Here is a 24,936-nt window from a genome sequence, read left to right on the forward strand (position 1 = left end):
GGCGGCGGTGACACCGCACACGGCCGACGCGCCGCCAGCCTCGGTCAGCGCAGCCGCCCAGCACCCCTCGGGGCCGCGGCGCTGCAGCCGGGCCGGGCCACTGACAGGCAACCCAACCCCGCCCCGCCCCGCCCCGCCCCGCCCCGCCCCGCCCCGCCCCGCCCCGCCCCGCCCCGCCCCGATCACATGACCATCCCGCACATGACCGGCAGGGGGCGGGCAGCAGTGCGCCTCGCTCCCCAGGATTGGCGCAGCCGTGGCTCACGCCGCGCGGCGATTGGCCGCTTGGACAGTCCGTCGTCGCGGCGGCCATGGCGGCGGTGCGGGGGGCGCTCCGCTGTGCTCTGGCGGCGGCGGTGCTGGCGGCGGCGCTGGCGCTGGACAACGGGCTGGCGCGGACGCCGCCGATGGGCTGGCTGCACTGGGAGCGCTTCCTCTGCGCCACCGACTGCGCCACCGACCCGCACCGCTGCGTCAGGTACCGCCGGCGGCCGGCCCCGGTGCCCCGCGGCCCGGCCCCGGGAGCGGGATGGGGAGCTCCGGCCCCAGGGGAGCCCAGCGGTCGGCACTGGGGGGGTGAGGGCCGGGGACGGCCGGCCCGGCGCGGTGCTCTGCGGCCCTGTGCGCTGGCAGCTGGCGCGCCCTCCCCGCGGCAGGGCGGAGAGCCAGGCTGGGCCCCGGGCGGGCCTTCCCTGCGCTCCGCCGTCGCTGGCGTGCCCACGGCCGGGCCGGGCCCTCGGCAGGAGCCGCAGGGCTGCCGTGTCGGTGCTGGCAATCGGGCAGCCACGTTCTCCGCTTTCTTTCTGGTGGTGCTGCCTCCCCGTGCCCAGCGAACGGCTCTTCGTGGAGATGGCTGATGTGATGGCTGCCGAGGGCTGGAGGGACGCAGGCTACGAGTTCGTCTGTATTGACGACTGCTGGATGGCCCCGACGCGGGATGAGCACGACAGGCTCCAGGCTGACCCAAAACGGTTCCCCAGTGGCATCCGCAAGCTGGCTGACTACGTGAGTGCCACCCACAGTGGTGTAGGGCAGTGATGGCAGCTGGGGACCCAACCTGCAGCCGTGTTGGGAGCAGGGATGGAGAGGGAAGGCTGAGTGGGGAACAGCTGCGTAGCTGCTGAGCTAAGGCCCTGCCTGCCGGAGTAGGGTTTTGCTTCCCTTGTCATCCCAGTGCTACCTCTTCCTGCCCCACAGCCGCCCCGTCCCCAGTTCTCTTTTCTGTCTGCACATACAGGTCCACTCCAAGGGACTGAAGCTGGGAATCTACAGCGATGTGGGGAACAAGACGTGTGCTGGCTTCCCTGGCAGTTATAACCACTATGACCTGGATGCCCAGACATTTGCCTCCTGGGGTGTGGACTTGCTGAAGTTTGACGGCTGCAACTCTGGCTCGCTGGAGCTGCTGGCAGAAGGTAGGCATGGGCTTGAGGCAATACTGTGCCACCGGGAGGGAACATTCTGCAGGCAGCAGCAATTCTAGGCCCAGGGTGGGCTCCAGGGAGTTGTTTCTCCCTGAGCATACTCGTTTAAGGGATTTGCTTGGAAAAGCAAGTATGAGACTCAGTTTGCAAGCCCAGAGTGGCGAGTGTTTTTTACCTGTTCAGCTTCCTGGAACTTTCACTGCTTTGCACAGCTTGAAAAAGCAGCTTTCTCACACCAGAGACCACATCACAGTGAGCATGGAAACATCAGCAGTGTACTCTGGGAGCTCTCTATGCAGACTGCTGCCTCAGCTCTTAACGCAGCAGAAGCTTTGCCCTTCTGTGGTGCCTTTATTGGAGACCTCAATGCATTTCACACACTTAACACTTAATCCCTTTGCTGAGGCCATGTCAGTGTGGATTAGCTTGAAGCTAGAACAGCCTGTGTCAGTCATAAAAATAGCAGTTATCAGGGCTTTTAACGGGAAAAAAAAAATATGAAGGGAATGCTGGCATGAAAAGCCTACTGGGGTTTTCATTTTAAAGCATGCCAGTGTAAATCCCGGTTCAGAAGTTATTTGCACACAGGTTGGCAAGTCAGCAGCTGAAAGCTCAGTAGTTTACTGTGCTGAGGGAGCTTGGCTACAGACTCTGCAAGCACAACCAAATCCCAGCAGCACAGGAGCAAATCTGCAGAAAGAACGATGCAAGTCAGAAGGCACTTTTCTCTTGACTGAGCTCTTGCTGCTGGCGCAGTCAGCACCATGGTGTTTGGCAGCAGGGATCCGGCATGCAGTCCTGGCCCTGTCTGGCAGGAAGAACCTGCCCAAGTGACAATCCCATCGAAGCCAGTTAGTGGGGCACATGCCAGCTGCTGCAGCCAGGAGCACAGCTCAGCACTGTAAGTGACAGCGGAGCTGGAAGCTCTTGTTGGATCATATGTGTAACCCAGATACAATCCAGTTGTAGTGAAGCAGTTCCAGGGGAGAGAGTAAACTTTTTGTTCCCTCCCTGCTGATTAAAAGGGACTTAACAGAGCTGTCGGGCAGCTGTTGTCCCAGCAGCTTGATAGATAACTTGTAAGCTTGATAAACTTGTATTTCCAGGTATCCAGAGGAAAAAATGCCATACAGCAAAACCATAGCCTCTTCCTACAGCTGTATGTACAAAGAAATCAGCAGTCTCAGAGCAATAAGCCTGCACATGACCTGTAGCAAAGCTGTGAAGAAGCTCACCTGTCCTTGGGAAGCAGGAAACTGGCTGCAGACTATAAGCTCCCCTGTCCTCCCTGTGGTGGTTCAGCCACTGTAATATGTTCAGCCTTGTCTTTGCAAGAGTTGAACTGAAACCTGAACTTGTGACATGGGACTGGTTCCTCTGTTTGATCAAGGAGATTGTGTAACCTCTGTCCTCTTCTTTTAGGTTACAGGCACATGTCTGTGGCCCTGAACAAGACTGGAAGGAGCATTGTGTACTCCTGTGAGTGGCCTTTCTACTTGAGACCCATGCAGCAGGTAAGGAGTGTTTCTCGAGGCTTATCCTGGGGCTGAAAGTGGGAAGAACAGAAAAGCATTAAGACTGCAAAACAGCCTCCTGAGAAACTTGGTGCTTTCTGGTCTGACAGAGAACAAGACTATAAGCTGGAGGAAAACCACCTTTTCCTTTAGGGCCCTGAAGTATACCTGAGGTGACTCTGCTGAAAAGAATTCAGTAGGATCCTGCAGCATGAAGGCACAGCCCAGCTGGAGCATGCCAAAGAACACAGCAGCATCCTTCTGCTTTGTCTCCAAGGAACCCAAGCAACAAAACATGGGCAATACAGACACATAGCTAGCGGATAGTTCGGTGTTATTCCTCCTGGACACAGTGCTGCAGACTCAGCTTTACAGTCACCTCTAGGGACTAGGAGAGAGACTTTAGGACAGCCTATTTAATAGGAATCGCCCACATTGTTTACCAACAGATTTCTGCCTGCCAGGGTCTGTGGCAGACATGTTGCTCTCCACCCAGAGCTGGCTTCCCCTGTGCCACCACGACAGGATGGTGCCATTCTTTCCCACTGGGAGTTAAATGCATTAGTCACCAAAGGGTGTAAACCCAAGAAATGGCAGTAATTACTGGGATGTCACAGTTTAATCCCTCTGGCCCAGTCACACCTTCAGTAAAATAGCACTCAAAGGAATTTTCTAACAAAGCTAGGTGGCCACAGCTGTTCTTCCAAGGGAAGCAATAGTGTTGTCTGAAGCTTGGCAGACCAAAGTTATTTGGCACAAGGCATTCTAGGATCATCCAGGTAGCTGGTGATGGACAATTGTTATTATAGTTCTCCCCTAGATTATTCCCAATCCAATCTAGCCATGTGTACGGTCCTGTTCTTGTACAGCAAGGCTCTCTGGCTAATCACACTCATTGTTTTGGCAGCCCAATTACACGGAGATCAAACAGTACTGCAATCACTGGAGGAACTTTTTTGATGTCTATGATTCCTGGAGCAGTATCAAGAGTATTTTGGACTGGACAGCACTTCACCAGGGCAGCATTGTGAAGATAGCTGGGCCAGGGGGCTGGAATGATCCTGACATGGCAAGTAGAGCAATGCTCACTTCCCTTGTGGCACCAGCAAAAAATCCTTTTGTCAGCTGTAGGCTGAGAAGTATGGGAAGGGAGAGAATCATGGGCAAAACATTGAGAGCAAGGGCTCTGACAGGGCCTGAGGATGAGGAACTTGGTGAGAAGGTCCCTGGCTGGAAAGGGGAAGAACTGCAGCTACAGACAGTACCAAGGAAGCGCTGTCTCTGTGTACTGCAGCCTCTACAAGCAGTGCCAGTGCAGAATACAGCCGTGAAGGTGGGAGGTGGTCCGCAAAGTGCTGGTCTCCCACTAGAGGGAAAACCCCTGGGTGCCGACATTGTAAGGAGTGACTAGCTGCATCGAAAAGCAGATTCTTAAATGCTGCCTAGCATCCTAGTTAGGGATCCTTCTTTACCTCCACCAGTGGTTCATCCTAAATTGCCACACTAGTCATGCCTTGCCTTTCCCAACCAGCTGGTCCTGCTCCTGGTGCTCAGTCTATCTAACTAGTCCCCAGATAAGGGTCCCACCCTCAGCATCCTGTCATTTATTAGTGTGGCCCAGTTTCTCTTTGGCTGGCAGTGTTACTGGGCATTTTTGTTTTCTTGTCACAGCTGGTGATTGGAAACTTTGGGCTGAGCTGGGACCAGGCGGTGACTCAGATGGCAATGTGGGCTATTATGGCAGCTCCCCTCTTCATGTCTAACGACCTGCGACACATTAGTCCTGAGGCCAAGTGGCTGCTCCAGAACAAAGAGGTTATCGCCATCAACCAGGATCCACTGGGCAAGCAGGGATACCAAATCACCAAGGTATGGCAGGACCAAGCTGGGGGTGCAGTGTGGGGTGCAGGCAGCCAGCCCCCTCAGAAAGGGGGCACTACATGGGGTGTAGAGGGGAGTGCTCAGGGTTTGGGAACAGCCCAGCGAGCCTACTTGTTCCTGAAGCTGTCTTTAACAGGCATGAAGAGCATCAGTTCTGCCTCCCCTAACATAAGCCCTGGGTTTATTTTCTCTTGGCAGGACAAGAACTTTGAGCTGTGGGAGCGGCCACTGTCTGGCCAAGCCTACGCTGTGGCAGTGCTGAACCACCAGGAGATTGGGGGACCCCAGAACTTCACCTTCTCCCTCACCTTCCTCGGCAATGGGCTGGCATGCAACCCAGCGTGCTCTGTCCAGCAGATCCTGCCAGCCAGCAGGGACTGGGGGGTTTACAGCTGGGTCTCCTCCTTGAGCGTGGAGGTGAACCCAACAGGCACCGTGCTGCTGAAAGTAGTGGCACTATAGGAAGCACAAATTCAGTCTTTTCATAAGCCTCGGACTCTGTCTAAACTTCTTGTGACAAGAAGCCTGTCTCCTTCCTCCATGCAGGGTCTTTGTTCTTTCCTCAGGCATTCACTAATCAAGTACTTCTAGGTGGATTTTGAACCTTTAGCCTGATGTGACAAATAGGCATCACTGTCACCAAGAGATAACAGGGAAAGGGGTGCTGCTTCTCTTCTGTTTACCCTTTCTCTGGCATCTCTCCTAACTCCTCCTTCAAGGGGCTATAAGGGCCCCAGCTGGGCAGCACCACCTGTTAACATGCACTGCCACTGCCAGTCAAGGAAATGCAAAGGATACATGCAGCATCTTACAGCTCTCCTGGAGCATTTCAGGGACAATAGGGAAATACATCCTGGCTGCCTTGCTCTTGCTTTTCCAGGCTGGGGCACACAGTCCCAAGAACAAGAAAAGCTGCTCCTACCCTGCTGAAGAAACCCAACACTCCTCAGAACGCAAACTGGGGCACACAGTGCATGAGCAAGAAAAGCTGCTTGTACCCTGCTGAAGAAATGATGTTCTCACAGCATGGACATCTACATCTACCTTCTGACAACTCAGGGACTGGCCTAAATCACTGCACTTCTTAGCAACTGCTTCCTTGACAACTGCCTGCACAGTATAAATGTGATTAAGTATTGTGCCTTAGGACTTGGCTTTTGAAGGTGTCTCCTTACCCCAAGAGTCTTCCTCTCATCAGTGGCTGTCACTTCCCTTTAGATGACAATTCCCTGCCTACCCTTCATGAGACCGCTGGGATCCTATTCCTCAGTGAGCCGCCTTCCAGAAATACCAGTGTGCTTTTGCTTTCTGCTGCTGACAGCGGCCTTTGCATTAACAGGTCCTTCTGACACAGGAGATGGATACTAATCACTTATGTAACCATCACATACAAGTATGTCCCCTTTTGCCTCCTACACAATCAGGGCATCTTGATTTGTTCTTATCTCTGTGATTAAGCACTTTGATTAAAATGTCCCTTAACAAGGATGAGCTTTTTCTTAGTTCCACTCTACAGGAGTACAGCATGGTATCTGAAATCAGGTTTTAGAAAACAGGCCAGTCTGTTCCAGTCACTAAGTTCCTGTGAAATTTGTCATAATTACAAGCAGTGCCCAGTAAAGTTGCCAGGATGCAGCTATGCTGTCCATCTCACAGGCAGAGGTCAAGGCCACTGCTGCCAACAGCTTAAGCAGCAGGAGTTTGAAAACACCAGTCACATCAGCCAGTACTGAATAAGCAAAAATACAAACTGTGTTGCAGTTTGGTAACTGAGCACTCTGTTCCTATGAAGATGTGAAGAGGCATTTCTTCATCCTCCAGCTCTACGTTCACTAAAAGAAAGAACTCTGCATTGCATTCCCAGCATCTGCTGCCAGGGGATTCACCAGCAGCACGCTGCCACCTGTGGCTGATCCAGTCAGAGCCCAGTGTAGGCTGTCCTGTAACCCACCGTGCTCTTGGTAGCTGCCTATCAGTCAGGGCTCATTTGAAACTTCCGTGCTGTGTAGGAGCTTTTAGGGAAAATTCTAAGAGGTGCCAACAGCAGCCAGCCACAGGACAGTGGACATGCAACAGCATGCAGCTGGTGTGAAGCTGTCCCTCTCCCTCTTTGAGCTACCATTACACTCACAGCCACAGTATGTAACCACTGCCCAATGGTGCAGGTGATGCTCCTTCCCATTAAGCCCCATACTAAACCCACTAGTTGCTCCAGGGGCTTTGCTGATGCATTGCCCCTTAGGGCAGCACAACTGTTTGTGAAGAGGGGCCTACAGCCAAGTGCAGGGGCTGTTGGGATTACTCTGGTCCCTACTGTGTTGAAACCCTTGCTGGGTGCAGAGAATCTTACCTCCTTCTCCTTTTGGGAAAGGGCAGGGAGAAGAAAAAGGCCTACTCTGGCAGCTCTGCTTCCCCCCCCCCCCCTTCCCAATCATTACTTCATCTAGCAACTATTCAAATTCACCCTCATGTTCCTAAAATGGAACTGCTATAATAAAGACATTACCTGTTTTAAATGAAACAAGCTGCAGAAGTTCAGAGATGGCCCTTTCATGGAAGCTCATAAACAAGCCTGGAGCAAAGCAGCAGTACAACGCTCAGGCAGAGGAGCCACAGTGCAAAAATCCAGTAGAGCCTCAGGCTTTACATATATTCTAAAACACCCCTCCCTAACACAGCAAGGTGATCACAGCCATTGGCAGGGTTTCTTCAAAAGTCATCAGATTACAACTGATCACTTCCTAAGCAGCTTTGCAAGCAACAGCTTCCTGTTGGGTTGATGCATGTGCAAGTCCCACCCCACCAGCAAGAGAAGGTATGCAAAACTAAGCAACAGATCACTTCCAAATACTTTAATAAGGTCCGTAACAACAAGTAGGATGGAGCTTAGAACTGGATCACCTGGCCCTGGAAGAAGGAAAAGACAGAGCAAGTTTATTAACTGCTAAAATGTCACCACCCTTTCTCAGCCACACAGTATACAAACCTACCTTCCTCTTCTTGTCTCCTCCCAGTTCAAAGTGCTTGCACCTCTTAATCGCCAGCATCCTCTTGGACCTGCAGTTGGGCTCCACACACTCCAGTCTCAGCACAATCTTCTTTGTGGTCTTAGCCTGGGAGGAGAGAAGCAGAGTGTATCAATGAACAAAATGTCCACAAGCAAACAAATTGCTGCTCTTAAGAAAAGCCTGTTATCTGCACTCCTGAAGATCAGCTGCTTGCACTCAAAAGTGTAAAAAAAAAAATATTACCAACAGAGTTAGACCCCCTCCATTAAAAGCCAGAAGACACCTTAAGGACCCATGCGGGAGTATAGTGGGTCTGTACCATCACAATAAGGGACGCTGGCAAAAGCTTTTCAGTGCGGCAGGGCTGGTCCCCTGCAGAGATCAGCCATCCTGGAAGAAAGTCTGTGCCAGTTAATGCACCAAGGAACAGGCACTTCTGCAGCGTGGGAGGACGCTGACAGTGCTCAGCAGAAAGCCAGACCGAACAACCATCTGAAAGCAGCACAACTGATAAACTTTCCCCAGAAGGAACGGCAAAACAATGTACTGAATGCAGACCCACAGCTATGGACAAGTTCTATGAAGCCCAGAAGACTACGGAGGGAAGAAACCAAAGCTGTGAGGCTACTGTAGCAGCTGGACAGGGCTGTAACCACTAGTTGCAAGTCTTGGCCAATCATCCATATAGTGCTGACTGGGAAGAAAACAGAAATGGGGATGGCAATGGCATGGTGGAGAGTACCAAGCTGCAAGAGCACTACAGCTGCTTTGTGTACCCTGCTTGCAGAAGCATTTTCTGCAACATCTCCCCACTTCCTGGCAGAAACTCAGCTTGAAAAACTGCTGTACTGTTTTTTTATTCCTGCTGGAAGACTTCCTGAATGTCTCCAGCAGAACACCAGGGCTCTCCAGCAACAAGCCAAACAGCTCTAAGCATAACTAAACAGCTCACACCCATCGAGTTTTGCTGTTCTGCTGTAAACACCATAGATTTTGTCCTCACCCCCACTCCACCTCCTTGGCAGGAGATGCACAGAGGCACAGGGAAAACCTGCTGCAAGATTACAGTCCCAGGCACCCACACTGAAGAGGAAGGACGACAGCAGCAGGTTTCTGCAACTCATCTGTAACAGAATGCACTGATGCCCTTGCACTGCCGCTTTGAGACTCTGAGGAAAGGCCTTATGCAGCAGCTCTCCTTACGCAGCTGCTCTCATTTACTGGCTCAGTAATATGGATTTCCCTGGAGACAGCTGACTGCAAAAAAACAGTGTCATGTTCTGTGGTACCCCCAAGAGCTGCACACGCTTTGTTTTTACCATACCCTTGTCGGTGAAGGCAGCCTCGCTATGCAGAGTGCCTCACAAACCCAGCAAAATGTTTCAGTGAAAACTACTAACACTTTAAGAACATTAGGAAAGCAAGCAGCAGGCTCCTTTTCCCTTTGCTGTACTCTCCCCCTTGGGCAAGCCGTGAAGAAAACACTCCTTTCATCAAAAGTACTGCTTCCAATAATACCCCACTCCCCAGCAGCACCAACACTCCCTGCAGAACCTGCTCTGTAAACACATGCTACACTATTCCTACAAAAAAAAGGAGCACCTACATGAGACAGGAGCAGGAGGGAAGATGAGCAGATGTAGATAAGGAACATTATGCTCCCCAGACAGCACTACCAGCAAAGAGCTGCCATAACACAGCTTGAGCACAGGACCACCACAAGGCTGCAGGAGGCCGAAATATCCCTCTTCAGCTGGGCATGTAGATTGCCAAGAAAGTTTCAGGTCCTCCTGCCAGGAACAGCACTCACCTTCTTACGGAAGATAGGCTTTGTCTGGCCCCCATAGCCGCTTTGCTTCCTATCGTAGCGCCTCTTTCCTACAAGAAGAAACGGCTGTTTAGGCAACAACTCAGGACATGCTACAAGCACAACTGGCACTCCTACTAAACCCCAGCAGGCCTCAGGCTGCAGCTGCACAACCGATGAAGAGCAAACCCCTCTTCTCCCACAGCCACCACCCTGGCAGGCCTACCCAGGCCGTGCCCCAGAGCCCAGCCGTTCCTACCCTGGGCGTAGAGAGAGTCCTTCCCCTTCTTGTACTGGGTGACTTTGTGCGGCTGGTGCTTGCCGCATTTCTTGCAGTAGGTCCGACGTGTTTTCGGGACGTTGACCTGGAAGGGCAGGGAGAAACGAGTCAGCACGGCCAGGACCCACGCTGCAGCCCGCAGAGAGGCCGCCCAGGCCGCGCTCCTGGGGGCCCCTCGCCCCGGCGCTGCCGAGCACAACCCGACCGCTCTCCCCCTCCCCTCGGAGAGGCCCGGCGCCTCCGTCCCGGGCCTACGGCCCCCGCCGCCGCCCTAACCCCGCCTCGCCGCCGGCGAGCACCCACTGCAGCGGCCAGCAGCTCGGGCGGTCGGAGCGAGCCGCTGCCGGGGCGGATGGCGGCAGATAGAGCCAGCCGACAGCCAGCTGCCGCAGGCACTCACCATCTTGCCGCCCGCAGCCCGAAGAGAAGGGGCGCGCCGGAAAAGGAAGCAGAGGGGAGCGGGGAACCATAGAGAGGAGGGCGAGCGGCCCGTCAGGCACGGGGCCTGCAGCGCCGCCTCCCGGTGGGAGGAGACGGGGGCGGCGGGCGGGGGGCGCAGGGGGCTCGGGGGTGCGGGGTTTGCGGGGCGGGGGGCTGCGGAGGAGGGAAATGCCGGGCGTAGGGGCAGCGGGCCAGTGGCTGTGGGGGTGCCGAGGGGTGATGGGGCGGGGGTCCGTGGGGGGCGCAGGTGCGGGAGCGGGGCGCGGTGGCGGGCAGCCCGCGGGGCCATGGCGCTGCCCCCCGCTCGCCCGTAGCTCAGGCCCCGGTTCCGCGCTCCGCTCCCCGTGTCCCGGCCCCGCGGCCCCGGCGTGGTGTCCAGGCCCCCCGCGCGCTCCGTGCGGGACAGGCCCCGGCCCCGCATGGCTCCAGGAGGAAACGCAGCTGCTGCTTTTGACTCAGAACCCAGAAAAGGGGAACCGAAAGGGTGGGGTTGGCCGGCCCCGTCCTTCCTCCCTGCGTGGCCGTGGCCGCCCCGCTGTGCCTCCCGGCCTGGCCGCCACAGCCACCCTGACCCGCCGGCGGCGGGGCGCTCGGGGCGTGGGGCAGCGGGCGCGGCGGGACCCCGGCGGGGCTGGGTGAGTGCGGGGGGCGCGGGGGGCCGTGGCCTGGCACCGTGTGGCGCAGGGCGAGGCGTGGCGGGGAGCACGAGGGCGGCCGTGCCCTGGCTGCTGGTGCAGCCCCATGAGCGCTGCTGCGGGGTGGGGGGAGGCTGGTGGCCTCGCACCTCGGCTCGTCTCCTCGGCGGGGCCGGGGGCCGTGGCGCCTGCCGTGGCGGGAGCCATCGCGGGCGCAGGCCACGTGCTGCCGAGCTGCGCGTGAACCGAGCTGGGCAGGCTCCGCTTCTGTCCTGCAGCCTGGCCAGTGCTGTGCAGGCAGCGCCGGAGCGGGGGTGACGCAGCTGTTGCGGCGCCGGGGGCCATGGGGGTGCGGCACTGCAGAGCAGCTGGGTGGAGGGTGGGTGGCAGGGGCTGCAGGGGTGCAATGGAGTCAGGGTGATGCATGGGTGCCAGGGTGCCTTTGCTCCTTGCTCGTGCTTTTTGCAGGGGACGCTGCTGGGGTGTAGCTCTGGGTTTGTTCGCAAGTCTCTCCCATGCGAGAGATTCCCTTCTTTGTCCCTCCCACCCTTCATTTTTTACACCTCCCAGGCTGCACCTTGGGCTGTGGAGTTCGTAGTTCCCAGACACCCCGTTGCCCACTCGCCCTAAGCATGGCAGCCCCACTCCAGCCCCATCAAGCAGCGGTGGCAGGCAGGCTTAGCTCCTTTGCTGGGGACTGGCAGGGAACAGGGAGCCCGCTTGCAAAGGGGTGGCCCTGGGGCCATGGTAGGACACAGTGTCCAGTGGCATGGGGCCAGTGGTGGTGTCAGAGCACACTTGTCTGAGGTGTGATGGTGGCAGGAAGTCACGTTAGCTTCCACCCACCCACCCACTCATCACCTCTGCTGTCACAATGCGGCAGCGATGGCTGCCTGCGGGGGTGAGTCCCGCGGGGCACCCGCCACCCCAAAGGACAGACAAGGACCCAGCAGAGCCCGTGGCAGTGCCAGGGAGAGGGTGGCTGCACCATGCTGGGTATGGGGAGGCCGTGCTGGTGACTGGGCGGCTGTGCCGTACTAGGGCAGAACAATTTTCTGAGATATTGTCCTTTCCACTCTGGCGGCACTGTCCCTGAGAACACAGCAAGGATGTGTCCCATCTGCCTGGTACTGCTGGCAGTGACCCAGCTGCTGTAACTCAGTGTAAAGCTTCTGGGGACCTGGCACTGCAGCTGGCGTGGGCTGGAGCCCGGGGCCTCTCTGCTCAGCCCCTGTGGCTGTGCAGGGAGGATGTGTGATGGAAGCCCTCCTGTTCTTGGGACACAGGATCGGCAGCCGTATTTTATAGCTAGGGAACCTGAGGCATGGAGCTACAGGGGAATGCTGAGGTTGCTGTGGGCTCACCCACCACCCTGCCAGCAGTCTGTCCTGTCCCCAGCAGGGACCCCAGTTCCTTTCTCCACAGGCCTGGATCACCCAGAGCAGGCTGCTATTTTTTCTAAAAGACTCTGAGAACCAATACTTTAAGTGGGTTTGGTTTGTTGTGGGGTTTTTGATTATTTTTTTTAAGCCATCCAAACAAGCTAGAAAGGCCTGAGCCATGAGAGCCACAAGGGGAGGGAAAGAAGGACCCTGGGAGGGGGGAACCCTGCTTGTCCCCAACCTCTTTGGCTATAGCCACTGCAGTGGGGCAGGGGCAGGATTGCAGCAGCAGGGTCTGGGCATCACCGGTAGATGGGGGGAGACCCCTGCTCCTGCCCTCAGGCTGGGTCATGCCCCGGAGAGAGGCACAGCAGGTGAGACGAGCTCCTGGCATCTTTGGTTCCCACCTGGTCCTTGTGGCTAGTGAGCCAATGCCTGCCTCCGGCATGGGGGGAGCGGCTGGGCTGGGTAGCAGAGGGCTCAGCCCCTGGCTCTGGCCCACCTCTGAGCCTCCCCCAGAGGAGATGGGCTGTGGGCTGCAGGGGAGGGAAAGAACTTCTCTCAGGTTGGCCACCAAAGCTGTGTTTGTAGGAGCAAAAAGGGAACGAGGTGGAGGTGAAGGGGGAGCAGGGCATGTAGGCAGTCGGGGCAGGAGATGTGAAGGGGATCACAGTTAAGCAGCGGCTCTAAACAGCTCATCAGCTCCCGTTAGGTCCAGGCTGGAGTCAAGTATTGATTACAGCCCTCAGAGGAGGAGATGCCCACTGCTCCAGCCACGTGTCTCTTTGGGGTGCTGGAGCCATCTGAGTGTCGCAGTGCCTGGCTGCAGCATGGAGGGGCAGGGTGGATTTCCAGCTTGTTGAGGGCAGCGCAGTGGTGGGATGCAGGGCTCTCATCTGAGCCCTTTCTTGCCCTCACTGCCCCTGGAGAGGCTCAGGAGGAGAGCTTTGCTGAGGAGGGCTGGGGGAGGATTTAAACCCTCTGGTTGCTGGCTGGAGGCAGCCCTTCGAGCCCGGCCTCCAGCCAGCACTGCTCACAGGGGAGGAAAGGGGTTGAGCATCACCCTGCGCTGCTGCAGGCTCTGTGGATGCAGAGGCGAAGCATGACTTTAGAGCTGCTCTGCTCTTGGCAGTGTGGCACTGCGACTGTTCGGGGCCAGGACCTACCCACAGCATTTTTCCCACTGGTCTCTGGTGGCCATCCCTTGCACGTTGCCAAGTCAGCAGGTCCCCAGCATGAAGCGCCTGCGGTGTGGCAGGAGGAAATGCCCCCCCCCCCCCCCCGCAACACGCACGCACGCATGATGTTGGAGGGGAGGAGGGAGCCTGCTGAGTGTAGCTGCTCAGGCTCTGCGCTCCTCCCCAGGGCTGCGCTTCTTGCAGCCTCCCCGGCTCCCTCCCTCTCCAGCCCTCTGTGTCTATCTGTCCAGCCGGGGCCCCTCCAGCATCCGGCTGGGTGGTGGCTTGGTCCACAGCCTGGTGCTGGAGAGGTGATGGGAAAGGGAGAGGTCCCATCGCAAATACCCCACACGGGCCTGCCAGCACACCTCTGCAGCTGATTCCCCCCGTGGAGGTCCCAGCATCCCCCAGCTGCCCCTCAGGCAGCGGGGAGATTGCCCCTGGGTGAGGTCCAGCAGTGGGCAGGTCTTTGGCTGAGCAGGTGCCGTGTCGGTGTTGTCCCCACAGCAACCCAGTGAGCACAGTTCGGAGGAGACTGGGAGGCCGACATGGCCAGCGTCATCCTGGAGAGCATCTTCTTGAAGCGCTCACAGCAGAAGAAGAAAACGTCTCCCCTCAACTTCAAGAAGCGTCTGTTCCTGTTGACAGAAAGCAAGCTGTCCTACTACGAGTATGACTTTGAGCGAGGGGTGAGTTGACGGCCACAGGGCCACAGCAGTGCCCATGGGTCGCCAGTTGTCCCTCACCAGCACCCAGCCCATGGAGCGGTTGGTTTGAGTCTCCCCAGGGCTCCCCCTTGGCAATCATTCAAACCAAATCCATCTCTTGCAGCGCCGGGGCAGTAAGAAGGGCTCAGTGGACATTGAGAAGATCACCTGCGTGGAAACGGTGGTACCTGAAAATAATCCTCCTCCTGAGCGGCAGGTCCTGGTGAGGAAGGTCCTGGGGTCCCTGCTTGTGTCCCCCTGTCCCCTCGTTGGGGAAGTAGGGAGAGTTACCCTGTCCTGGGGTGGTGGGAATTGGGACAGCCCTGCTTGGCACAGGGGGCTCTGCACCCACAGCCCTTGCTATACCCAAGGTCTAGCTTGATGCAGGGCAGGGGGATGCTAGCAGCCAAGCAGCAGGATGCCAGCCTCTATCTCTGCCTCTGTCTTCCAGAGGAAAGGAGAGGATTACAACAACATGGAGCAAATCTCAATCATCGAACGGTTCCCCTACCCCTTCCAGGTGAGTTCTCACTGCAACCCCTTTGCCAGTCCACTCTGCCCCCTTGCAGGGTACTGAGGGGAGGACCCCAAGAGGGACCTGGGGCCAAACAGCATCGCTGCCCCAGTGCCAGGTGTCACTCAGCTGTCTGGGGACATCCTGCTGCTGTCCACACTGCGTACTGCAGGCAGGTGAGCCTCTGTGAGCCCTGAGGATTTTGGCAGCTTTATTTAAGGGGGCTGTTTAGATAGAAACCTGTTTCTGGGCACTGCCCTACCCCTTTTGGTCCCCTAGCCAGTGCTGGAGGGATGCTGCCTGCCCACTCAGCCCCCAGCCCAGCTGCCTGCCCCTGCTGGCACCCACTGTGGCCCCCGACACACTGAAAGTCAGAGAAGGAAGTGGAAAGTCTCGGGGGAGGGGGCTTATTTATAACCTCTCCGTCACAGTCCCACGAGCACCGTGTGGGACCAGCACACGTTGTCATGGCTTGTGCTCTGCACCGGCTGCTTGCGGTGGCCACGTGCCTCAGCTGCCCCTGTCCTCCCTGGGAGACCCCCAGCTGAGGCACTGAGGCGTGTGGTTCTGCAGGTGGTATATGATGAAGGGCCCCTCTACGTCTTCTCTCCAACGGAGGAGTTGCGCAAGCGCTGGATCCATCAGCTGAAGAGCGGTGAGTTTGGGGGCTCTGTGGCTGCTTTGGAAAGCAAGCACAAGCAACAAGCTGTGTGTGTGGCACAACCCAGAGCGCCGGGTTTCCGAGGGCTAGCTATCTTGTGGTTACCTTATCCCATGTCTGCGGAAGAGCAAGTGCTGATCAGAAACTTCTCCCGTGATGAGCAGACTTGTAAGGCCATGTCTCCACACACACGCTTCTTAACATCCCTGAGCTGACATCAGCCGTTCCTGCCTGGGGGAGATGGACATTCACCTCTGTCACCCTCTGACTTCTGCAGCACCACAGCCACCTTGGTTGAGGCTTCTCGCCCTCTCACAAGCCTGCTCCAAATCAGCCCAAGCAGGCTCAGAAGTTATTGAGGGCAAGAGGAAATAGCAGATGTGGCCACGCAGCTGTACTGGCATGCAAGGCGAGAGTAGAACCCCCAGTACTTTAGGGAGCATGGACAAAAAGCCTGCTGAAAGCCAGGGAGTGTCTTTCCTAGCCCAGCCCAAGCCTCGCTCAGCGCTGCTGAGCTAACGCTGAGCTGCGTGGGTGCTACCTCCTCGAGCTGAGAGTGTGTTGCAGCAGCGCTGCGCAGAGGGGCTGGGGTGCTTGCAGCTGGCTGAAATCTGCTGGAGCTGCCCGTCTGTGTCTCTTGGTGCGTGTGTATTTTTCTGTGGCTTTGTGCTGGTGGGGTGAGATTAGCTGCTCAAATTGACACAGGGAAGTTTGCCTGAGCAAGGCGGAAGCAAAGCAGGCTGATAACGGGGAAGTCAGTTATTTCACGAGAGCCCTGCTGCTGTGCCCCGGCAGGCAGCCAGTCCTCTGCCTGTTCCTCTGCTGTGGCAGCTGAAGCCAGCGGAAAATCCACAGGGAAAAGGGGAGAGAAAATTCTGGCCTTTTGCAGCGGGGATGCCCTCATCCTGCTCTACTAGCAGGTTGCTCTCTTGCAATCTGCAGAGCTGCTGTGGGACACCACCGTGCTGCAGGGGTGTGTAGGCACATCCAGTTGTCCCTCTAGCCTGAGGAGAAGTACAAGGAAGTTGGTTGGAGCGTGCCTAGCAAGGGAGCGGTGTCCCAGCAAGGGAAGTCTCTGAGCAGGCAGGGGATGGTAGTAGTGCCCTGCTCTCCCTGTGGACAAGCCAGGCACAGCACTGGCCTCCCTCCCTGCTTCTGAAAAAAAAAAGGGTTCAAAAGGACTGCAAACCGTGGGCCTCAGCAGCCTGGGGGATGCTGGATGTTTCATCTGGCATGAAGGCTGGTCACAGCAGGACCTGGCCCTCCAAGCATGCCTGTGTCCCTTTGCAGAGCTGCTGAAGAGCTTTGATCAAATCTGAGAGGAAAGCCCTGGCCCCTGCCCCAAGCTAGGGGGTTTGTGGCATGGGGTTTGCATAGCCACAGCACCGAAACATGAGTGATGAGCTGAGGGAAACCTGAGCAGCAGGGCGGCATGTGACTGTGTATCAGTAGCATGGCAGAGGGTGAAATGATTTAATGGGGCTGGTCATTGGCATTCAGGGAGCAGAGAGCCCTCTGCACCAGGCAGGGGGCCCAGCCCTGGGTCACACGCATCTCCCTTTCTCTGCCAGTGATCCGGTACAACAGTGACCTGGTACAGAAGTATCACCCCTGCTTCTGGATTGATGGCCAGTACCTGTGCTGCTCCCAGACAGCCAAGAATGCCATGGGCTGCCAGATCCTGGAGAGCAGGAACGGCAGTAAGAACTGGGCACCCTCCCCTTGCCCCAGCCCCAGCCCCTGGGGACCACCACAGCACAATGCCAGGGATCTTTTCTCACCTTAGTCCCTTTTCTGTTCTGAAGGTTTAAAAGTTGGGCGGTCTTATCGCAAGACAAAGAAGCCTCTTCCCCCCACTCCTGAGGAGGACCAGGTGGGGGTCTGCATCAGCATGTGGGTTTGCTCCAAGGTGTTTAAGGAAAGGTCTACCCACGAAAAGCCAACGCATTCAGTGACTGACAGGGCATTGCTCGGAGTTGTACAGGCCAGCGCTCTGCTCTGGAGAGGGATGTCAAGATAGTGCCTAAGGGAGAAGGAAGAACCAGGGGATGGAGCCCAAAGGCCTAGAGGAGAGTCAAATGATCTCACCCCTGAGGTTTCCCAGGAAGCTGGGGTGATAGCTGGGAGGATAGAGAAGCCCTGGTATAGGGTGGAGGAGTCACAGGTTAAGCCAAAAGGTAGAGAGAAAACTGTTATATTTTGTTAGGATGGGTCTCCATGGAGGAAATGTTGCAATAACAAGCACTGGAGGGGGAGGTTGGTCTCCTGGTGGAGACACACGGTGGGAGCTGAGATGAATGCTGCACTGACCTGGCCTGAGCTCACTGCCCTGCCAGGCCTGGGGAGGGTCTCACCTGGGAAACAGTGTGTCTGCCAGCCTCACCGTGTCCCATGCTTTCCCTCGCTCTGGGGAAGATGGTGATGAAGCCCCTGCCTCCTGAGCCAGCCCCCAGCACAGCAGGCGAGATGAAGAAGGTGGTGGCTCTCTATGACTACCTGCCGATGAATGCGCAGGACCTGCAGCTGCAGAAGGGCGAGGAGTACTTTATCCTGGAGGAAAGCCACCTGCCCTGGTGGAAAGCCCGTGACAAGAACGGGTAAGAGCTCCCACTGCCCGCAGCACTCGCCGTGCGATGGTGTCCTCTCCTGGTGCCAAGGCACTGGTGGGCAAACACCCCCCCAGCACCGCAGGGTTAGCACCAGCTGCCCACCTGCCTGCGGGCTCACGTGTGGGATGGCACATGAGAAGGGTGAGGGAGACTGAAGCAGGTTGTGGTATCAGCCCTCCCCAAGCATGAACCCAAATAGGACTGCACCAAGGTTTTTGAGCCTATTTCTACTCAGCCTTCTGGGACAGGTACCTGCTTTCCCCTTGACCTCCTCCATCAGTGTGTTCCCCTTGTCTCCTGCAGGAGGGAAGGATACATCCCCAGCAACTATGTCACTGAAACCAGCAACTCCCTGGAGATCTTTGAGTGAGTAAGAGAAGATGCAGGGATGTGGCAAGTTGTATTTGGTCAGAGACTTTTTAAATTCAGCCCTGTGAACCTATGCAGCCTGCAGGCCCAGCCTGGCTGAGTCACTCTCCCTCTTGCACACCCTTCAAGAGCCTCCAGCCTTGGCTCTTGACAAGCCATCCCTGCCCTTCTCCCTGCACTGCCTGGGCTGGCTGGGCCAGGGTCAGACCAGGCTGGGAACAGTGGTGGCTGTAGTGATCTCCCTGACGGCTGTGTCCCTGTTCCAGGTGGTACTCAAAGAATATCACTCGGAGTCAGGCGGAGCAACTGCTGAAACAGGAGGTAAGTGTTGGGTACCGAGGCTGCGTCCTTTCTACAAACCAACCCTCCGTGGGCTGCTGTCGTGTGTCTAGCATGGGACCAACCCTGGCTTGCGCCGGGAGGGGAATGTCACCCCAACAGCCCTAGGAACCATCTCTACTCCAACATGGCCTCCTCCTGGCAAGCACTTCAGCAGGTGGCCCCCCAAGGCAGGGGCTGGAAGTAGGACTCCTCTGACTTCTTGCACCCTCCCCAGCCACGCTGTGATCTTCAATCACTTTAAGTCTTGCCTGTTACAGTCACGCCTCCCCACAACCACCCCGTCCCCTCTCCCCTTTCTGTTGTAGGGTAAGGAAGGGGGCTTCATTGTCCGAGACTCTACCAGCAAGACAGGAAAGTACACGGTCTCTGTCTATGCCAAGTCCTCTGCGTAAGTGGGTCTAAGAACAGCTTGTTCCTACTTGAGAGGGTCCCTCCAGGCACCCCTCACACTGCCTGGCCTTCCATGCCACTGACACCCATGTACTGTCTCTCCAGAGACCCCCAAGGCACAATCCGCCATTACGTTGTATGCTGCACCCCCCAGAATCAGTATTACCTGGCAGAAAAGCACCTGTTCAACACCATCCCGGAGCTCATCACGTACCATCAGCACAACTCTGCCGGTCAGTATTTGGGGGACAGGGTGAGGCCAGAAGTGCTTTCACTGACACAACAGTATCCTCACCTTCTTGCACTGAAGGCCGGAGGCTTGTGCTCTCTGCTGGAACATGGCAGTTAAGTGTGGTGTGACAATATACCTTTTTGTGCTTCAGGGCTTATATCCAGATTGAAGTACCCTGTGTCTCAACATCAGAAAAGCGCTCCTTCCACAGCTGGCCTTGGCTATGGTAAGCTGGGCTACCTCATGGTTCCCTTGTTGCAGGGCCCACCTCTACCCGCAGTGACTTTCCAGGGCTGGAATCCTGCCTGTCCCGTGGCAGCAGGGCTCACAGCCTTCCTAGGAGTCACTGCCTGACACTCGCTGGTCCTCTGCTGACAGTACTGACCAAGAAATGCCACAAGCTAACTTTGCTTTCCATCCCCTGGAGGAACAGGTCTCAGATTGTGTGGATTTTTTAGGATGGTTTTTCAGGGAGCACACACTCCTGAGCTCTTGGGTGTCTGTCATGGTTTCAGCTGGGATAGAGTTAATTTTCTTCCTAGTAGCTGGTACAGCGCTGCATTTTGGATTTAGTATGAGAATAACGTTGATAGCACACTGATGGTTTAGTTGTGGCCAAGTAGTGCTTACTCTAAATCAAGGACTTTTCAGTTTTCCGTGTTCTGCCAGTGAGGAGGTGCACCAGAAGCCAGGAGGGAACACAGCCAGGACAGCTGTGGGATATTCCATACCATAGGATGTCATGCTCAGTATATAAACTGGGGGGAGCTGGCTGGGAGGTGCCGATCGCTGCTTGGGGGCTGGCTGGGTGTGGGTCAGCAGGTGGTGAGCAACTGTATTGTGAACCACCCATTTTTCTTGAGTTTTCTTCTCTTTTTTCTTATCTCCCTTTTCATTACACTTACTATGAGTAGTAATAGTATATTTCACTTTATTCCAATTATTAAACAGTTCTTAGCTCAACCCACAGGTGTTACTTTTTTCTGATTCTCCTCCCCATCCCACTGGGGTGTGGGGGACAGGGAGTGAGCGAGCGGCTGTGGTACTTAGGTGCTGACTGGGGTTAAACCATGGCAGCTTGCTAGATCTGATGACTGGGAGCACCCTGTAGGGTGGTCACCTGCACCCACGTTACACTCACACTCTTTTTCCTAGGGTCGTGGGAGATTGACCCGAAGGATCTGACGTTCCTGAAGGAACTGGGTACAGGACAGTTTGGCGTGGTGAAGTACGGGAAATGGAGAGGCCAGTATGATGTTGCTATCAAGATGATCAGGGAGGGCTCCATGTCAGAGGATGAGTTTATCGACGAAGCCAAAGTCATGATGTAAGTTGCGTGCAGCCTGCAAGTCAGTGCTGGATATGCCTTGCCAGAATGGCTGCACTCCTGGGTGGTGTGGAGGGACTCCCAGGCAGTCTCATACTGCAAAATTCATCCAAGAACCTACTGCCTTTGTGCTGATTGCCAGTGAGCTTTTCCACCATCAGCTGAGCTAGGAGTACCTTCCTTTCCCACGTTCTCTTTATTCACAGATGCTTCTTTTGCTGCTTGACCTTCTAGATGCTCAGAATTGCCTTTCTTGTCCCCCACACAGGAATCTCTCTCATGAGAAGCTGGTGCAGCTCTATGGGGTCTGCACCAAGCAGCGTCCCATCTTCATCATCACCGAGTACATGGCCAACGGCTGCCTCCTGAACTTTTTGAGGGAAACTCGGCGGCGGTTCCAGCCTGCCGAACTGCTGGAGATGTGCAAGGATGTCTGTGAAGCTATGGAGTACCTGGAATCCAAGCAGTTCCTGCACCGAGACCTGGTAGGGCTGTGGCTGAAGGACACATCTCCAGCTCTGCAACAGCCACAGCATGTCCTAGACAGGGTCCAGCTAGTTCATCAACATGAGGAGAGGCAGCTCTGCAGCCTTTTCTGCAGAACGTCCCTTTAAGCTTCCCTGCCCGCCTGAGCACAGTGGTGTGTTCTGAAATCACTCCTCTGCAGCAAGTTAGCAGAGGCTGCAAAAGGGGCAGGACTAGGTAGTTTTCCAGGGGATGGGAAATACATTTGCAGCTAGGGGAGTGTTTGTGTTAGGCAGCACAGGCAGCATCGCTGTCTCAGATGTGAAAAGGGACCTCTTGACTCCCATGAAAAGCTGAGCCTGTGGTTTGTCAGGCCTTGGGCTGGTATTGCCAGCTTGCAGTCCTGCCAAGTGCTGTACTTGTTCAGGCAAAATCCCACCAGGGAAGTGGCCCTTCTGTAGATAAGCAGGATGCCTGGAGGCCTCTCGCTATCTTTGCTGAGCACTTTGCAGGTTGCCCCAGTCCGGGTGAACTTTTGGGACAAAGTGAGGCAAAGTGTTAAGCAGGTGGGGGCAAGATGAAGTTCCAGATGGTACAGGGGGATGGGAGAGGCAGGAACAGGTAGGAGTGACTGCCTCCATATCTCCATCCACAGGCTGCTCGCAACTGTTTGGTGAACAACGAAGGAATTGTGAAAGTATCAGATTTTGGCCTTTCCAGGTCTGGTAGATCCATCTGTGTCACCTTCTGGTCTCAAGCCCCCATCTCCTCCTTCAGTCTCTTCTATACCTCAGTCTTTCTCCTCACCATCCTCCAGCTCTGCTTCATATTCTACTGTCTTTCCACTTTATCTGTCTGACTCAACCTTCTGCTTCTCCACTTTCTACCATCCCTTTCTTACTCCCCCCATCCCTTTTCTCCCCTCTCTGCTTTTTCTTTCCCCCCACCTCTAGTCTCCTGGCTGCAGCTTTCTCTCCACATCCCCTTTTTGCTATGCTTCTGTGTCACCCTACCCTTTCCCTAGTCCCGACTGACATACACTTGTTTGCAGAGGGACATTTCTGCCTGTTGAAACCCATGCAGAGTGCAACCTCTGATCGCTCCGAGAGCTGTCGATATTCCTTTTGGGCTGGGTTGGTTGCATGGAGGAGTGAAATGCAAAATCCAGGAACAGGCACCCTGATCCATTTATTGTGCTGCAGGTATGTTCTAGATGACGAATACACCAGCTCCATGGGGTCAAAGTTTCCTGTGCGGTGGTCTCCCCCTGAAGTGCTTCTGTACAGCAAGTTCAGCAGCAAGTCTGATGTCTGGGCCTTTGGTAAGAGCACAGCATTAATGGCTTGGAGGTCAGAGAACAGGGGGCGGGGGGGGGGGGTGGGGGGGGGCAGGGGCAGCAACAGCCAGCTCCTCTGCAAACCAGCTTCAGGCACAGGCGCTCCCGTGCCATTAACTGTCCCTGCCATTCCTGTAACAGGCGTTCTGATGTGGGAAGTTTACTCTCTGGGAAAGATGCCTTACGAGAGGTTTAATAACAGTGAGACAACAGAGCACGTCATCCAAGGCCTGCGCCTCTACCGGCCGCAGCAGGCCTCGGAGCGGGTCTATGCCGTCATGTACAGCTGCTGGCACGAGGTAAGTTGTTCTCACCCTTGGTGGCCACCGCGGCTGCCCAGGGGGGTGCCAACATGGCCCTGCGGCTCCCCTGGGGAGCGGTGGGGTGGCCGGCAGGCTCCAGCTGGGCTCTCCCTTCCCGCACGGCAGAAGCCTGAGGAGCGCCCGACCTTCACCGCGCTGCTGGGCAGCATCCTGGACATCACAGACGAGGAGCCCTGACCCCGGGCCGGCTCAGCCCGGCCTGCTGACCCCCGCCTGGTGCCGGTGGCTGGTACTACCGGGCCGGCGCTGCCGCACCACCTGCCGGGACGGACCTGCGCACCGGACGGCACCTCAGAACCACTGTCATGGACACAGCTCACACACCCCCACCCCGCGAGCAGGGGCCTGCGGGGCCCTCACGGCTGCCACCGCGGCCCGTGTCACCGGCAGGGCCCCTCACGGCCAGGGACAGAGGCGGGGCCGCTGTCCCACCCAGGCCCGCGCACAATAAACGGTTCTAAGGCGCACCCCTCCCTGCGTGCCGCCCCGCCCTGGCACCGCCCCGCCCTGGCTTGGCTCCGCCCCGCCCTGGCTCGGCCCCGCCCCACCCTGGCCCCGCCCCGGCGGCGCGGGGAGCACGCGCAGTGCGGCGGAAGGGGCGGGCCCGGCGCAGGCGCGGCGGCGGCGCGGCGCGGCACGTGAAGGTCGCGGCGCGGCGGTACCGGTAATACCGGTCGCGGGATGGACGCGCCGTCCGCCGCCGGGCTGGGCGGTGCCGACCCCCAGCTCCAGCGTTTCATCGAGGTGGAGACGCAGAAGCAGCGCTTCCAGCAGCTGGTGCACCAGATGACCGAGCTCTGCTGGGTACGGGCGAGCGGCGGGCTGGGCCGCCGGCTCCGATGACCGAGGGCGGGGGGGGAAGGCGGGGTGATGTGGGGCGGGTGGGCTGGGACGTCGCGCTGCCCCTTACGCCCGGGGGGAGGAGGGAGATGAGGACAAAACGGGGCCGCCGTGGGAGCCGTTCCCTGCCCCGGTGATCCCCGGGTAGGGCGGGTTCTCGGGGGAGGCCGGGAGGAGCCCCGGCTGGGGCTGGGGGCTAGGTGCGCCCGGGAGGGTGGGCTTCCCGAGGGAGGGTGGGCTTCCCGAGGGAGGGTGGGCTTCCCGAGGGAGGGTGGGCTTCCCGAGGGAGGGTGATGCCGGTGTGCTGGAAAAGCCCGGGAGGCATGGCCCTGGGTGTGGGGGGTGTGTGCCGCCTGCCCCGGGACCGACGGCCCCCCCCCGCTGTGTGCAGGAGAAGTGCATGGACAAGCCGGGTCCAAAGCTGGACAGCCGGGCCGAGACCTGCTTCGTCAACTGCGTGGAGCGCTTCATCGACACCAGCCAGTTCATCCTGAACCGGCTGGAGCAGACGCAGAAGTCCAAGTCGGCCTTCTCGGAGAGCTTGTCCGACTGAGCAGGACCCGCGCCCCGGGGGACACCAGCCAGCCCCCTGCGAGGCCAGGCCCTCCGCCGCGCCGGCTCCTGGCCGCTCTGCAGCCTCAGTGAGCCAGGATCAGTTCTGGGGTTTAGGATTTAATTCAATGCCAGTCTCGGGGAAGTTGCAGCCAGATGAGAGCCCACGACAGAGGCACGGCCACTCCGCTGCGGGGTGACGTGCTGCTCGCAGCCGTCTTTGTGCTAGGACTCTGGGGCTACCAGTGCTATGCAGGGAGAGTTTGGAACGCACCCACTCAGCTGAACGGAGGAGCGGCGACACTTGCATCGCGGGATGCTCCTAGCGCTGATGTGAATCTCGGCTCTGGGCGAGGCTAGCCTGCAACCGCTGCCTTAAACTGTGCTGTACAAAACGAACCCTCCTGGGCAGATGCTAGCAAGCCCTGCAGGTGCCATTGCTGCACAAGTCCGGTACAGGTACCCTTAGAAAGAAGTGCTTGTTGGGCACAGTGATCATCCCAGGCAGTGTCACCACTGCAAAATACTTTCAGGCTTCCATAGGTAAATCATTCATGTGGCCAAAATTTTCAAATTGCATCACTACTCTGTCAGTACTGACTTGCTCCCTTAACTGCTTTCCCCTGGTCAATGTAATAAATATTAACTGGGTCATTTTTTAACACGAGATTCTGCTTTATTCAGGTAGATGACCACTGAGAACTGAAAGTCTGGCATTC

General features: G+C 57.0%; 4 protein-coding genes across 5 annotated transcripts; 3 read left to right on the forward strand and 1 right to left on the reverse strand.

Annotated features, from left to right (window-relative positions):
• The first annotated feature begins 286 nt into the window (after positions 1-286).
• GLA (galactosidase alpha) lies at positions 287-6,307 on the forward strand. The gene is made up of 7 exons (XM_055727086.1): positions 287-478; positions 831-1,005; positions 1,238-1,415; positions 2,847-2,938; positions 3,846-4,007; positions 4,610-4,807; positions 5,018-6,307. Exons 1-7 carry the CDS (start codon positions 312-314, stop codon positions 5,279-5,281), a joined length of 1,236 nt encoding a protein of 411 aa, XP_055583061.1. The 5' UTR covers positions 287-311; the 3' UTR covers positions 5,282-6,307.
• Positions 6,308-7,656: 1,349 nt separating this feature from the next.
• Positions 7,657-10,791, reverse strand: RPL36A (ribosomal protein L36a). Of its 2 annotated transcripts, XM_055727089.1 has the most exons (5): positions 10,315-10,791; positions 9,894-9,999; positions 9,638-9,705; positions 7,810-7,932; positions 7,657-7,726 (listed from the first exon to the last, which is right to left on the reverse strand). In XM_055727089.1, exons 1-5 carry the CDS (start codon positions 10,774-10,776, stop codon positions 7,706-7,708), a joined length of 780 nt encoding a protein of 259 aa, XP_055583064.1. In that variant the 5' UTR covers positions 10,777-10,791; the 3' UTR covers positions 7,657-7,705. The 2 variants fall into 2 exon arrangements, with proteins under 2 accessions (XP_055583064.1, XP_055583065.1); XM_055727090.1 differs by lacking the exons at positions 7,657-7,726; positions 7,810-7,932 and having other exon boundaries at positions 9,637-9,705; positions 10,218-10,791.
• Positions 10,792-10,856: 65 nt separating this feature from the next.
• BTK (Bruton tyrosine kinase) lies at positions 10,857-23,292 on the forward strand. Its single transcript, XM_055727082.1, has 19 exons — positions 10,857-10,990; positions 14,058-14,239; positions 14,382-14,480; positions 14,709-14,777; positions 15,345-15,426; positions 17,004-17,132; positions 17,238-17,305; positions 17,848-18,029; positions 18,345-18,407; positions 18,677-18,731; positions 19,058-19,140; positions 19,248-19,375; positions 19,526-19,600; positions 20,530-20,701; positions 20,970-21,186; positions 21,822-21,886; positions 22,369-22,487; positions 22,644-22,801; positions 22,931-23,292. The coding sequence occupies exons 2-19, from the start codon at positions 14,099-14,101 to the stop codon at positions 23,000-23,002; spliced, it is 1,977 nt and encodes a 658-aa protein (XP_055583057.1). The 5' UTR covers positions 10,857-10,990; positions 14,058-14,098; the 3' UTR covers positions 23,003-23,292.
• A 119-nt stretch (positions 23,293-23,411) lies between these two features.
• Positions 23,412-24,879, forward strand: TIMM8A (translocase of inner mitochondrial membrane 8A). Its single transcript, XM_055727091.1, has 2 exons — positions 23,412-23,629; positions 24,057-24,879. The coding sequence occupies exons 1-2, from the start codon at positions 23,507-23,509 to the stop codon at positions 24,216-24,218; spliced, it is 285 nt and encodes a 94-aa protein (XP_055583066.1). The 5' UTR covers positions 23,412-23,506; the 3' UTR covers positions 24,219-24,879.
• The last annotated feature ends 57 nt before the right edge of the window (positions 24,880-24,936 follow it).

This window comes from Falco cherrug, chromosome 15 (genome assembly GCF_023634085.1).
Source record: "Falco cherrug isolate bFalChe1 chromosome 15, bFalChe1.pri, whole genome shotgun sequence".
In the NCBI taxonomy this organism is placed as follows: Eukaryota; Metazoa; Chordata; class Aves; order Falconiformes; family Falconidae; genus Falco; species Falco cherrug.